We start from the raw sequence: 14,511 nt of genomic DNA, 5'->3' as shown, positions 1-14,511 counted from the left end.
CTGTGGAGCATCATGAAGAATTGCATCGGCAAGGAACTCTCCAAGATCCCCATGCCTGTGAGTGTGTGTGTGGCATGCTTGTGTCCATGTAGTAGAATGAGCCTGGGTGTGAGTGTTTGAGAGGTGGAGAGAGTGGCATCCCAATAGTGTGCCATTGGGGACTTATCCAAAATGTGCAAGTCAATGACAACTCTTGTAACCATTACAATCTGTCTGTCTGTCTGTCTTGTCTGTCCCCCCCATGCAGGTGAACTTCAACGAGCCTCTGTCCATGCTGCAGCGGCTGACAGAGGACCTGGAGTACCATGAGCTGCTGGACAAGGCGGCGCGCTGCGAGAGCTCCCTGGAGCAGCTGTGTCTGGTTGCAGCCTTCTCTGTGTCCTCCTACTCCACCACCGTCCACCGCACAGCCAAGCCCTTCAACCCCCTGCTGGGGGAGACCTATGAGCTGGACCGCCTGGACGACTTCGGCTACCGCTCGCTGTGTGAGCAGGTACACACAGAGACAGAGATACAGTACAATATGACGCTGAGACAAACACAGAAAAATACTCCATGTATTTGTAGACGGCACTGCCATTTAGTGCCTCTGCTGTACATACAAGCCATTATACACAACAGTTCCAATCATTGACATACTATATCTAGAGCAGTGATCTTCCTTTGAACATGTAAATAACCTTTTCCCCTCACCCCCACTCTGTAGGTGAGCCATCACCCCCCAGCAGCAGCTCACCATGTGATTTCTCAGAGGGGCTGGAGCCTCTGGCAGGAAATCACCATAGCCAGCAAGTTCCGTGGCAAATACCTCTCCATAATGCCTCTGGGTGCGTTTGCTGAATACATATTCACCATGTACTGATCACTGTCAACACACTCTATGCAAATAAAGGTCTCATGACGGTGTATACAGTTGAAGTCGGAAGTTTACATACACCTTAGCCAAATACATTTAAACTCAGTTTTTCACAATTCCTGACATTTAATCCTAGTAAAAATGTCCTGTCTTAGGTCAGTTAGGATCACCACTTTATTTTAAGATTGTGAAATGTCAGAATAATAGTAGAGAGAATGATTTATTTCAGCTTTTATTTCTTTCATCACATTCCCAGTGGGTCAGAAGTTTACATACACTCGATTTGTATTTGTTAGCATTGCTTTTAAATGGTTTAACTTGCCTTCCACAAGCTTCCCACAATAAGTTGGGTGAATTTTGGCCCATTCCTCCTGACAGAGCTGGTTTAACTGAGTCAGGTTTGTAGGCCTCCTTGCTCGCACATGCTTTTTCAGTTCTGCCCACAAACTTTCAGTAGGATTGAGGTCAGGGCTTTGTGATGGCCACTCCAATACCTTGACTTTGTTGTCCTTAAGCCATTTTGCCACAACTTTGGAAGTATGCTTGGGGTCATTGTCCATTTGGAAGACCCATTTGCGACCAAGCTTTAACTTCCTGACTGATGTCTTGAGATGTTGCTTCAATATATCCACATAATTTTCCTTCCTCATTATGCCATCTATTTTGTGAAGTGCACCAGTCCCTCCTGCAGCAAAGCACCCCCACAGCATGATGCTTCCTCCCCCGTGCTTCAAGGTTGGGGTGGTGTTCTTCGGCTTGCAAGCTCCCCCTTTTTCCTCCAAATATAACGATGGTCATTATGGCCAAACAGTTCTATTTTTGTTTCATCAGACCAGAGGACATTTCTCCAAAAAGTACTATTGTTTGTACAGATGAACGTGGTGCCTTCAGGCATGTGGAAATTGCTCCCAAGGATGAACCAGACTTGTGGAGGTCTACAATTTGTTTTCTGAGGTCTTGGCTGATTTCTTTTGATTTTCCCATGATGTCAAGCAAAGAGGCACTGAGTTTGAAGGTAGGCCTTGAAATACATCCACAGGTACATCTCCAATTGACTCAAATTATGTAAATTAGCCTATCAGAAGCTTCTAAAGCCATGACATCATTTTCTGGAATGTTCCAAGCTGTTTAAAGGCACAGTCAACTTAGTGTATGTAAATTTCTGACCCACTGGAATTGTGATACAGTGAATTATAAGTGAAATAATCTGTCTGTAAACAATTGTTGGAAAAATTACTTGTGTCATGCAGAAAGTAGATGTCCTAACCGACTTGCCAAAACTATAGTTTGTTAACAAGAAACTTGTGGAGTGGTTGAAAAACAAGTTTTAATGACTCCAACCTAAGTCTATGTAAACTTCCGACTTCAACTGTATATGTATATACAGTGGGGAGAACAAGTATTTGATACACTGCCGATTTTGCAGGTTTTCCTACTTACAAAGCATGTAGAGGTCTGTAATTTTTATCATAGGTACACTTCAACTGTGAGAGACGGAATCTAAAACAAAAATCCAGAAAATCACATTGTATGATTTTTAAGTAATTAATTTGCATTTTATTGCATGACATAAGTATTTGATACATCAGAAAAGCAGAACTTAATATTTGGTACAGAAACCTTTGTTTGCAATTACAGAGATCATACGTTTCCTGTAGGTCTTGACCAGGTTTGCACACACTGCAGCAGGGATTTTGGCCCACTCCTCCATACAGACCTTCTCCAGATCCTTCAGGTTTCGGGGCTGTCGCTGGGCAATATGGACTTTCAGCTCGCTCCAAAGATTTTCTATTGGGTTCAGGTCTGGAGACTGGCTAGGACACTCCAGGACCTTGAGATGCTTCTTACGGAGCCACTCCTTAGTTGCCCTGGCTGTGTGTTTCGGGTCGTTGTCATGCTGGAAGACCCAGCCACGACACATCTTCAATGCTCTTACTGAGGGAAGGAGGTTGTTGGCCAAGATCTCGCGATACATGGCCCCATCCATCCTCCCCTCAATACGGTGCAGTCGTCCTGTCCCCTTTGCAGAAAAGCATCCCCAAAGAATGATGTTTCCACCTCCATGCTTCACGGTTGGGATGGTGTTCTTGGGGTTGTACTCATCCTTCTTCTTCCTCCAAACACGGCGAGTGGAGTTTAGACCAAAAAGCTCTATTTTTGTCTCATCAGACCACATGACCTTCTCCCATTCCTCCTCTGGATCATCCAGATGGTCATTGGCAAACTTCAGACGGGCCTGGACATGCGCTGGCTTGAGCAGGGGGACCTTGCGTGCGCTGCAGGATTTTAATCCATGACGGCGTAGTGTGTTACTAATGGTTTTCTTTGAGACTGTGGTCCCAGCTCTCTTCAGGTCATTGACAAGGTCCTGCCGTGTAGTTCTGGGCTGATCCCTCACCTTCCTCATGATCATTGATGCCCCACGAGGTGAGTTCTTGCATGGAGCCCCAGACCGAGGGTGATTGACCGTCATCTTGAACTTCTTCCATTTTCTAATAATTGCACCAACAGTTGTTGCCTTCTCACCAAGCTGCTTGCCTATTGTCCTGTAGCCCATCCCAGCCTTGTGCAGGTCTACAATTTTATCCCTGATGTCCTTACACAGCTCTCTGGTCTTGGCCATTGTGGATAGGTTGGAGTCTGTTTGATTGAGTGTGTGGACAGGTGTCTTTTATACAGGTAACGAGTTCAAACAGGTGCAGTTAATACAGGTAATGAGTGGAGAACTTGAGGGCTTCTTCAAGAAAAACTAACAGGTCTGTGAGAGCCAGAATTCTTACTGGTTGGTAGGTGATCAAATACTTATGTCATGCAATAAAATGCAAATTAATTACTTAAAAATCATACAATGTGATTTTCTGGATTTTAGATTCTGTCTCTCACAGTTGAAGTGTACCGATGATCAAAATTACAGACCTCTACATGCTTTCTAAGTAGGAAAACCTGCAAAATCGGCAGTGTATCAAATACTTGTTCTCCCCACTGTAGGTGGGAACACTGGGATCTCTCTGTAGGTCAGGTCTCTGAACCGCCAGGCAGCCTCAGCACCACATCTGTCCTCCCTGTTCCTCCAATTCACTCACTAGGCCATAGATGGAGACCAGTGTGAAAATGAATATGTGGACCCCTGTGACATATAACCTCTGGGTGTATAAGGAGGGTTGTTTTCTACTGAGATGCGCTGTTCTACTGAGATTAATAGATCCCACAGATTTGATTGATACATATCCCACAACATGAAGCCATGCTATTCATTTGAACTATAAATAATATAATCTTGTATGTTTATTGTGAGCCTAGTGAGATTTAAGTAAGTAAAGTCATTAATATGTGACAACAGAGTATAAGGCCTAGATTCAATCAGATCAAACGTTAACCGACGATAGCCGACACTCGCATAGTGGATGTTCTGGCGCTGTCGAAGGTGGAACTGTGTTGGAGCCGTCAAATCGGTGAGCAGCTGCTCTTGCGATCATTGTCACAAAGCCCCACTCGCATTAGAAATAATAGGCTCTATAGAAATAATTACGCTCAAATGTAAAAATCATTAAAGTAAATAATGAGGATTTCTATCATCCTAATCGAGGTGTAGATTACATCTCACATTCCATTGTTCAAACTTGTAAACAAGGCTGCATGGGATTTCTGTTAATGCGACTCTGTGCAACCAATGGCAATGTCTGCTTTTGGTATAATGCCAGGAGCCACTTGTGGATTTGACAGCTCTAACGGAGTTCCACCTCCGACAAGGTCAAAACAACCGCTATGCGGATGTCGGCTAAAGTGGATCTGATTGAATAAAGCCCTAAGTGTGTGAGTGCAGTGATAGTCCCATCCTCTTCTTCTCAGCTACTCCCCTGCATTACCAGGCCAAGTCCCTGCAGGTAGGACTGACCTTGTTTACAAAGGAACCAAAATAAGAACCTCAGAATATCAACCAAAACACATTACATTGTAATGCCATGGTACTAACACTAAGAGAGAACACAAAGATATCGATTTCATTTTTATTGTCACTCTTTCTATGACTGCATTTCATCCCCACCACTCAATCTCTCAATTATATCTCAATGTTCCCTCCTTTTTTGTCCCTTCCCTCTTCCCAGGTGCCATTCACCTGCAGTTCCACTCCAGTGGGAACCACTATGTGTGGAGGAAGGTGACCTCCACCGTGCACAACATCATTGTGGGCAAGCTGTGGATTGACCAGGTGTGTCTACTAACTACATCATGGGGTCTTACTCAGTGTGTTAGAGGTGTCCGTCTCTCTATCTCTGGCAGCTAGCTACCTCTTGTATATTTCCGGTGTTCCTGTAGCTGTCTGTAATGTAATCCAGGCCACTGGAATGAGTGTTGTGTAGAGGCAGATTTAAATCGGAACAGAACAGAACAACATAGCACATGAATAAGCCTGCCTGTGGTCTCTAGAGGTTTCTTCCCCTTTCATCTCTAATAATGCCCTCCCCTCTCTCTGAGATGACCCAATTATAGTCTGTAACTGTCTGTCTGTCTGTCTGTAGTACTACTCGGTACTCTATACCAGAGTTTCCCTGGGGCCCCCCCTGGATGCACGTTTTGGTTTTTGCCCTAGCGCTACACCACTGATTCAATAATCAATGAGGAGAGGGTTATTTCAATCAGCTTTGTAGTGCTAAGGCAAAAAACTAAACGTGCACCCCCCCCCGGGTGTTAGGGCCCCAGGACTGAGTTTGGGAAACCCTGCTCTATACCATTCCCTCACTGGAGGAGGAGGAGGAAGAAGAAGGGGGAGAAGGGGGCCAGGGAATAAACTCTAGCATATGGTAGAATATGGCACACTCACAAACAGCTTCTGGTTTACCAGTCCCTAATGCACACCTTAGTGTCAGTTTTATATAGAGCTTCATACTACAATCCCATTACATCACTGAGGCTGACTGAATGTACAGACCATAGAATCAGGAATTAGAATACTAGAATGGACATGAACCTTCTTATGATGGAATAAAGGTTAGCCATTTTGGTCAGGGAGTTGGTCAACCATGGTTTGCCAGTGCTGTGATAAGATATTGTGTAAAATAATGAATTTGAAGAATTTATCTTCACTGTTTTAGCTAGCTAGACAGTTTTAGAGGAATGATTGCGTACATTTTTTAAATTAACTGCCAATATGCCAGCATTCCATTCAAACAATCCAATCAATCCACAGCCATACACTGGCTGAAATCAGTTGATGATAGGACTTGCAACAAGTACTGACATTGTATCATACAATAGCACTCACAGCTTTCCAAGAAAACAGAAATTGAGACATTTATAATCTGTTTACATATATTTGAGAGGCTATTTATACAGAACATTTGTATAAAACCTGTATAAACTCTATTTATATATATATAACATTTTAGGTTAACAATAATTCTATAACACAATTTCTGATATATCACATGCTTCATTTTTATTTTCCTGCATAAGTAAAATCAGGATTATGCCTCTACTGCCATTCATTCCAATTAGACTGGTTTGGATTTCTCCCTGACCAATATGGCTGTAATTTAATAAGATCTCTATGGTACAGACACTGTTCTGATGCAGCTGTGGAATGTTGAGATGTTAGTGGTTCTTTCTATCCTTCTGAACTGATGATGACTCATCAGTTGTTTCTGTATGCAATATGCATGAATGCTATTGATGCTTACCAGCAATTCTCTACTATCCATTCCTTCTCTTTCATTCTGTCTTCCATCCCATTCTACCCTCGCTTCTCCCTCTCCTTCTCTATCCCTCCCACTGTCGATGGGCAGTCAGGGGACATTGAGATAGTCAACCACAGGACCATGGAGACGTGCCAGCTGAAGTTCTCCCCCTACAGCTATTTCTCCAGGGATGTCCCACGCAAGGTACATGTTACCACCATCACCCTCTAATTAGCCCTGGCTGAAACCTGACTGTGGCATGATGAGTTTGTAGGCTCGGTTGTCACATTGTTGTGGGCTGCCCCCTGCTGGATAGTACAAGCAAATGTATCAACTATGGAGGGATATTGTATTATTTTCTACATACGGAATTATACATTTCCTCACCCCCCTCTCCTCTATCTGTGTGTTTGTGTTGTCCAGGTAACGGGGGTGGTGTCAGACAGTGGAGGGCAGGCCCACTACATCCTGTCTGGCACGTGGGATGATAAGATCGAGAGCTCCAAGATCGTCCAGAGCAGCAAAGGGGGCAGCGGCTCCGAGGGCAAGCAAAAGACTGTCTACCAGACCCTGTCCCCCAAACTACTGTGGAAGAAATACCCTCTCCCGTAAGCACTGTCCAGCACAACAGTTTATACAGTAACACAGATCACGCACTAAGCCTACGATGCACCTTATACAAAAACACTGACTTGTAAAGAATACTACATTACAGAGCAACTGCTCTCCCCTCTCCCCCACTTCCTCCCTATTCCCTCTCTCTCCCTCTCTCTCCCTCTGTCAGGGATAACGCTGAGAACATGTACTTCTTCTCATCGCTGGCGCTGACGTTGAATGAGCCGGAGGATGGGGTGGGGCTGACGGACAGCCGACTGAGACCGGACCAGAGGCTGATGGAAGCAGGGAGATGGGACGAGGCCAACTCTGAGAAACAGAGACTAGAGGAGAAACAGAGAGCTGTGAGGAGGAGGAGAGAGGCGGAGGCCACAGACGCACTGGACAACGGTAAGACACACAGAGAGAGAGGGAGAGAGAGTGGGCAGGGTGGAGAGCGGGAGAAAGGTAAGGGAGAGTTGACAGAGAAAAATACTGATAAAAAGGAGCTGGGTGTAGAAGTGGGGAGAGAGGACACTTCAGACAGTCCATAAGAAGGGCTGGATTGATTGTGAGGGATTTCTAGAAAGGTATTTATTCAGTCACATAACTTTGAATCATTCCTCCAGGTCCCCTGGCCTTTATGTAAATGATTATGACAAGAACAGTATTACCTGGAGTGAGCCTCACGGCAAATGGAGGGGTAATGACAGGTCAAGTAGAGGAAAAGAACAGATTAGGATTGAAGTGAAGCGCTAATGGAGGCTACTAGGGGGAGAGTGTAGAGAGAGGACACAGCAGACACTTATAATCCTGGTAACGTTGTTAAAGTCCAACACTCTGTGTAGCACTGTGACCTATTGTAGGCTGTATTTGATGTACCCATGACACGTCTCTCTTTTCCTCTCTCTGTTGGTGGTCAGAGTGTGATTATGATGACTCTGGTGAGTGGGGGTGGCCTTGCGTCCCGCTGTTGTGCATCACCCTCCCCCACCCCCATCTTTTTTGTGTTGACCCTCCCCTTTGTGGTGGAAATACTTAAGTAAAAGTAAAGATACACTATATATACAAAGTATGTGGACACCCCTTCAAAATTGTGGATATGACTATTTCAGCCACACCGTTGCTGACAGGTGTATAAAATTGAGCACACAGCCATACAATCTCCATAGACAAACATTGGCAGTAGAATGGCCTTACTGAAGAGCTCAGTGACTTTCAACGTGGCACCGTCATAGGATGCCACCTTTCCAACAAGTCAGTTTGTCAAATTTCTGCCCTGCTAGAGCTGCCACGGTCAAATGTAAGTGCTGTTATTGTGAAGTGGAAACGTTTAGGAGCAACAACGGCTAAGCCGCGAAGTGTTAGGCCACACAAACTCACAGAATGGGACCACGAGTGCTGAAGCACGTAGCGCATAAAAACGTCTGTCCTCGGTTGCAACACTCTACCGAGTTCCAAACTGCCTCTGGAAGCAACGTCAGCACAAGAACTGTTCGTCGGGAGCTTCATGAAATGGGTTTCCATGGCAGAGCAGCCGCGCACAAGCCTAAGATCACCATGCGCAATGCCAAACGTCGGCTGGAGTGGTGTAAAGCTCGCCGCCATTGGACTCTGGAGCAGTAGAAATGCGTTCTCTGTAGTGATGAATCACGCTTCACCATCTGGCAGTCCAACGGATGAATCTGGGTTTGGGGGATGCCAGGAGAACGCTACCTGCCCGAATGCATAGTGCCAACTGTAAAGTTTGGTGGAGGAGGAATATTGGTCTGGGGCTGTTTTTCATGGTTCGGGCAAGGCCCCTTAATTACAGTGAAGGGAAATCTCAACGCTACAGCATACAATGACATTCTAGACCATTCTGTGCTTCCAACTTAGTGGCAACAGTTTGAGGAAGGCGTTTTCCTGTTTCAGCATGACAATGCCCCCATGCACAAAGCGAGGTCCATACAGAAATGGTTTGTCGAGGTCAGTGTGGAAGAACTTGACTGGCCTGCACAGAGCCCTGACGTCAACCCCATCGAACACCTCTGGGATGAATTGGAACGCCGACTGCGAACCAGGCCTAATCGCCCAACATCAGTACCCGACCTCACTAATGTTCTTGTGGCTGAATGGAAGCAAGTCCCTACAGCAATGTTCCAACATCTAGTGGAAAGCCTTCCCAGAAGAGTGGTGGCTGTTACAGCAGCAAAGGGGGGACCAACTCCATATGAATGATTTTGGAATGAGAATTTCAACGAGCAAGTGTCCACATACTATTGGTAATCTAGTGTACCTTAATAGAAAATGACTCAAGTAAAAGTGAAAGTCACCCAGTAAAATACTACTTGAGTAGAAGTCTAAAAGTATCTGGTTTTAAATGTACATCAAATTCCTTATATTAATAAGCAAACCAGATGACACGATTCTCTCGTTTTTTATTTATTTACAGACAGCCAGGGGCACAGTCCAACGCTTGGACATAATTTACAAACATTGTTTGTGTTTAGTCCACCAGATCAGAGGCAGTAGGGATGACAAGTCGTTATATTGTGCGTGAATGCGTGAATTGGCCCATATTGCTGTCCTGCCTGAGCATTCTACATGTAACGAGTACTTTTGGGCATCAGGGAAAATGTATGGGAGTAAAAAGTACATATTTTTTTAGGAATGTAGTGGAGTAAAAGTTGTCAAAAATATTAATTGTAAAGTAAAGATACCCAAAAAAACAACTAAAGTAGTACTTCAAAGTATTTTAACTTAGTTTACGCCACTGCTTTGTGGTTATGACAGCGTTCCAGGATGTCTTTTTTGCAGTCACGCCGCACATCTCAGATCAAATCAAATGTATTTATAAAGCCCTTTTTACATCAGCAGATGTCACAAAGTGCTTTTACAGAAACCCAGCCTAAAACCCCAAACAGCAAGCAATGTAGATGTAGAAGCACAGTGGCTAGGAAAAACTCTCTAGAAAGGCAGGAACCTAGGAAGAAACCTAGAGAGGAACCAGACTCTGAGGGGTGGCCAGTCCTCTTCTGGCTGTGCCGGGGGGAGATTATAAGAGTACATGGCCATTATGACCAGATTGTTCTTCAAGATGTTCAAACGTTCATAGATGACCAGCAGGTCAAATAATAATGAGAGTGGTTGTAGACGGTGCAACAGGTCAGTACCTCAGGAGTAAATGTCAGTTGGCTTTTCATAGCCGAGCATTCAGAGGTCGAGACAGCAGGTGCGGTAGAGCGAGAGAGGGAGAGAGCGAGAGGGAGAGTCGAAAACAGCAAGTCCGGGACAAGGTAGCACGTCCGGTGAACAGGTCAGGGTTCCATAGTGGCAGGCAGAACAGTTAAAACTGGAGCAGCAGCACGACCAGGTGGACTGGGGACAGCCAGGAGTCATCAGGCCAGGTAGTCCTGAGGCATGGTCCTAGGGCTCAGGTCTTCCAGGGGGGGAGGGAGAGAGGGGGAAAGAGAGAGAATTAGAGGGAGCATACTTAAATTCACCAGAAAAGACAGGATAATTATACCAGATATAACAGACTGACCCTAGCCCCCCGGCACATAGACTATTGCAGCATAGATACTGGAGGCTGAGACGGGGGGGGGGTGGACACTATATCCTGCCCGGCCAACCAGGCAGGATATAACCCCACTCACTTTGCCAAAGCACAGCCCCCACACTGCTAGAGGGATATCAACAGATCACCAACTTACTACCCTGAGACAAGGCTGAGTATAGCCCAAGAAGTTCTCCTCAACCGCACAAGCCCGAGGGGGCGCAAAACCGGACAGGAAGATCACGTCAGTGACTCAACCCACTCAAGTGACGCACCCATCCTAGGGACGCGCATGGAAGAGCACTAGTAAGCCAGCGACTCAGCCCCCGTAATAGGGTCAGAGGCAGAGAATCCCAGTGGAGAGACGGGAGGCGGCAAGGCAGAGACAGCAAGGGCAGTTCATCGCTCCAGTGCCTTGCCGCTTACCTTCGCACCCCTGGGCCAGACTACACTCAATCATAGGACCTACTGAAGAGATGAGTCTTCAGTAAAGACTTAAAGGTCGAGACCGAGTCTGCATCTCTCACATGAATAAGCAGACCATTCCATAAAAATGTTGCTGTATAGGAGAAAGCCCTGCCTCCAGCTGTTTGCTTAGAAATTCTAGGGACAATGAGGCCTGCGTCTTGTGACCGTAGCGTACGTGTAGGTATGTATGGCAGGACCAAACCGGAGAGATAGGTAGGAGCAAGTCCATGTAATGCTTTGTAGGTTAGCAGTAAAACCTTTAAATCAGCCCTAGCCTTAACAGGAAGCCAGTGTAGAGAGGCTAGGACTGGAGTAATATGCTCAGATTTTGGGGTTCTAGTCAAGATTCTAGCAGCCGTGTTTAGCACTAACTGAAGTTTATTTAGTGCTTTATCCAGGTAGCCGGAGAGTAGAGCATTGCAGTAGTCTAATCTCGAAGTGACAAAAGCATGGATTCGTTTTTATGCATAATCTTTGCACAAAACTTTTAGGATTTTTGCAAAGTTACGAAGATGGAAAAAAGCTGCCCTTGAAACATTCTTGATATGTTCGTCAAAAGAGACGATTACTATATCATATTCATGTGGTCCAGAGACGTTAAAAACGTGCCTAGGTTTTGTTAGATCTGATAATCTGCACAGCATGACTGCAATAAAGATGACCTGGAAGGCATCCTTTATATGGGGTTTGCATGCTGACTGCTTTTCCCTAGTACCCTCTGTTCCAGAGTATGACCCGGTCTTGCTGCTATGTGCCTTTTTCATTCAGACTTGACTTGGCCCTACTATGTCTGTACTGTTTCAGCCAGAGAAACAGACATAGAGGTGTCTAATGTGTAGGAGTGACAGTAGAACATACAGAATAACTCCCTGAGCCCTTCATCTGAGTGACACTTGTGTCTCTTCCCCCAGGTCGGGAGTATGAGGGCTTCCAGCCACAGTGGTTCCACAAGAGGACAAACGCCATCACTGGGGAGACAAACTTTGTGTACAAGGGTGGATACTGGGAGGCTAAGGACAGTCAGGACTGGAGTATGTGCTCTGAAATCTTCTAAGCCTCAACCACACCCATCCTACCCCATCACTGGACTCACCCAGGCCCAGGAGACTGCTCCGCCACTGGCCCTGGAGGAAGAGGGGTCTGGGTCTGGGTGTGGACCTCTGTGTGTATGTCTCACACATTCACAACACAGTGTACCTCCCAACGTACACACAGAGGTAATATTTTTTACGGAGTCAAGGGCGAAAAGGGGCCTTTTCTAGATCCTCCCTGACGTAACACTGAGCTGTGTGGGGGTGTGCGAGAGAGAGGGGAGATTGAATACAATAGAAAAAGGGCCCCATAGAGACTTCCAAAAGAATCAGGTGCTCCACACACGCTACCCACAATGTACCTTTGCTCTGCTCAGCACATCTGTTTCTAGGGGTTTTAGTGATTGAACAGCAACCCATCTAATCAGTTCTCCTGGGATGAGATGAAGTCCATCCTCTCTAATGGACGGACGGAGAGACAGAGAGACAAAAAGAACGCTAAAGACGTTTATAGAAAGACAGTTTATATACACTACCGGTCAAAAGTTTTAGAACACCTACTCATTCAAGGGTTTTTCTTTATTTTTACTATTTTCTACATGGTAGAATAATAGTGAAGACATCAAAACTATGAAGTAACACATATGGAATCATGTACTAACCAAAAAAGTGTTAAACAAATCAACATACAGTGAGGGAAAAAAGTATTTGATCCCCTGCTGAATTTGTACGTTTGCCCACTGACAAAGAAATGATCAGTCTATAATTTTAATGGTAGGTTTATTTGAACAGTGAGAGACAGAATAACAACAAAAAAATCCAGAAAAACGCATGTCAAAAATGTTATAAATTGATTTGCATTTTAATGAGGGAAATAAGTATTTGACCCCCTCTCAATCAGAAAGATTTCTGGCTCCCAGGTGTCTTTTATACAGGTAACGAGCTGAGATTAGGAGCACACTCTTAAAGGGAGTGCTCCTAATCTCAGCTTGTTATCTGTATAAAAGACACCTGTCCACAGAAGCAATCAATCAATCAGATTCCAAACTCTCCACCATGGCCAAGACCAAAGAGCTCTCCAAGGATGTCAGGGACAAGATTGTAGACCTACACAAGGCTGGAATGGGCTACAAGACCATCGCCAAGCAGCTTGGTGAGAAGGTGACAACAGTTGGTGCGATTATTCGCAAATGGAAGAAACACAAAATAACTGTCAATCTCCCTTGGCCTGGGGCTCCATGCAAGATCTCACCTCGTGGAGTTGCAATGATCATGAGAACGGTGAGGAATCAGCCCAGAACTACACGGGAGGATCTTGTCAATGATCTCAAGGCAGCTGGGACCATAGTCACCAAGAAAACAATTGGTAACACACTACGCCGTGAAGGACTGAAATCCTGCAGCGCCCGCAAGGTCCCCCTGCTCAAGAAAGCACATATACAGGCCTGTCTGAAGCTTGCCAATGAACATCAGAATGATTCAGAGGAGAACTGGGTGAAAGTGTTGTGGTCAGATGAGACCAAAATCGAGCTCTTTGGCATCAACTCAACTCGCCGTGTTTGGAGGAGGAGGAATGCTGCCTATGACCCCAAGAACACCATCCCCACGTCAAACATGGAGGTGGAAACATTATGCTTTGGGGGTGTTTTTCTGCTAAGGTGACAGGACAACTTCACCGCATCAAAGGGACGATGGATGGGGCCATGTACCATCAAATCTTGGGTGAGAACCTCCTTCCCTCAGCCAGGGCATTGAAAATTAGTCGTGGATGGGTATTCCAGCATGACAATGACCCAAAACACACGGCCAAGGCAACAAAGTAGTGGCTCAAGAAGAAGCACATTAAGGTCCTGGAGTGGCCTAGCCAGTCTCCAGACCTTAATCCCATAGAAAATCTGTGGAGGGAGCTGAAGGTTCGAGTTGCCAAACGTCAGCCTCGAAACCTTAATGACTTGGAGAAGATCTGCAAAGAGGAGTGGGACAAAATCCCTCCTGAGATGTGTGCAAACCTGGTGGCCAACTGCAAGAAACGTCTGACCTCTGTGATTGCCAACAAGGGTTTTGCCACCAAGTACTAAGTCATGTTTTGCAGAGGGGTCAAATACTTATTTCCCTCAATAAAATGCAAATCAATTTATAACATTTTTGACATGCGTTTTTCTGTATTTTTTTGTTGTTATTCTGTCTCTCACTGTTCAAATTAACCTACCATTAAAATGTTAGACTGATCATGTCTTTGTCAGTGGGCAAACGTACAAAATCACCAGGGGATCAAATACTTTTTTCCCTCACTGTATATTTTATATTTGAGATTCTTCAAATAGCCACCCTTTGCCTTGATGACAGCTT

General features: G+C 45.3%; 1 protein-coding gene across 6 annotated transcripts in view; it reads left to right on the top strand.

Moving 5' to 3' along the window:
* LOC121530961 (oxysterol-binding protein 2-like) overlaps window positions 1–12,753 on the top strand; it is a 78,777-nt gene extending 66,024 nt beyond the window's left edge. For 4 of the 6 annotated variants that reach the window (XM_041836370.2, XM_041836368.2, XM_041836373.2 and 1 more), the window contains 9 exons: window positions 1–57; window positions 248–493; window positions 707–827; window positions 4,963–5,066; window positions 6,640–6,735; window positions 6,955–7,139; window positions 7,316–7,536; window positions 8,049–8,069; window positions 12,043–12,753. The exon at window positions 1–57 is cut by the window's left edge and continues 93 nt beyond it. In XM_041836370.2, the coding sequence (XP_041692304.1) occupies window positions 1–57; window positions 248–493; window positions 707–827; window positions 4,963–5,066; window positions 6,640–6,735; window positions 6,955–7,139; window positions 7,316–7,536; window positions 8,049–8,069; window positions 12,043–12,185 (1,194 nt within the window). In that variant the 3' untranslated portion in view covers window positions 12,186–12,753. The remainder of the gene's footprint in view (window positions 58–247; window positions 494–706; window positions 828–4,962; window positions 5,067–6,639; window positions 6,736–6,954; window positions 7,140–7,315; window positions 7,537–8,048; window positions 8,070–12,042) is intronic. The other 2 variants (XM_041836371.2, XM_041836369.2) reach the window with 1 other exon arrangement.
* The last annotated feature ends 1,758 nt before the right edge of the window (window positions 12,754–14,511 follow it).

The sequence above is a fragment of the Coregonus clupeaformis genome, chromosome 18, assembly GCF_020615455.1.
Source record: "Coregonus clupeaformis isolate EN_2021a chromosome 18, ASM2061545v1, whole genome shotgun sequence".
In the NCBI taxonomy this organism is placed as follows: domain Eukaryota; kingdom Metazoa; phylum Chordata; class Actinopteri; order Salmoniformes; family Salmonidae; genus Coregonus; species Coregonus clupeaformis.
The sequence above is the reverse complement of the archived record's forward strand: the minus strand, read 5'-3'. Positions and strand labels throughout refer to the sequence as shown.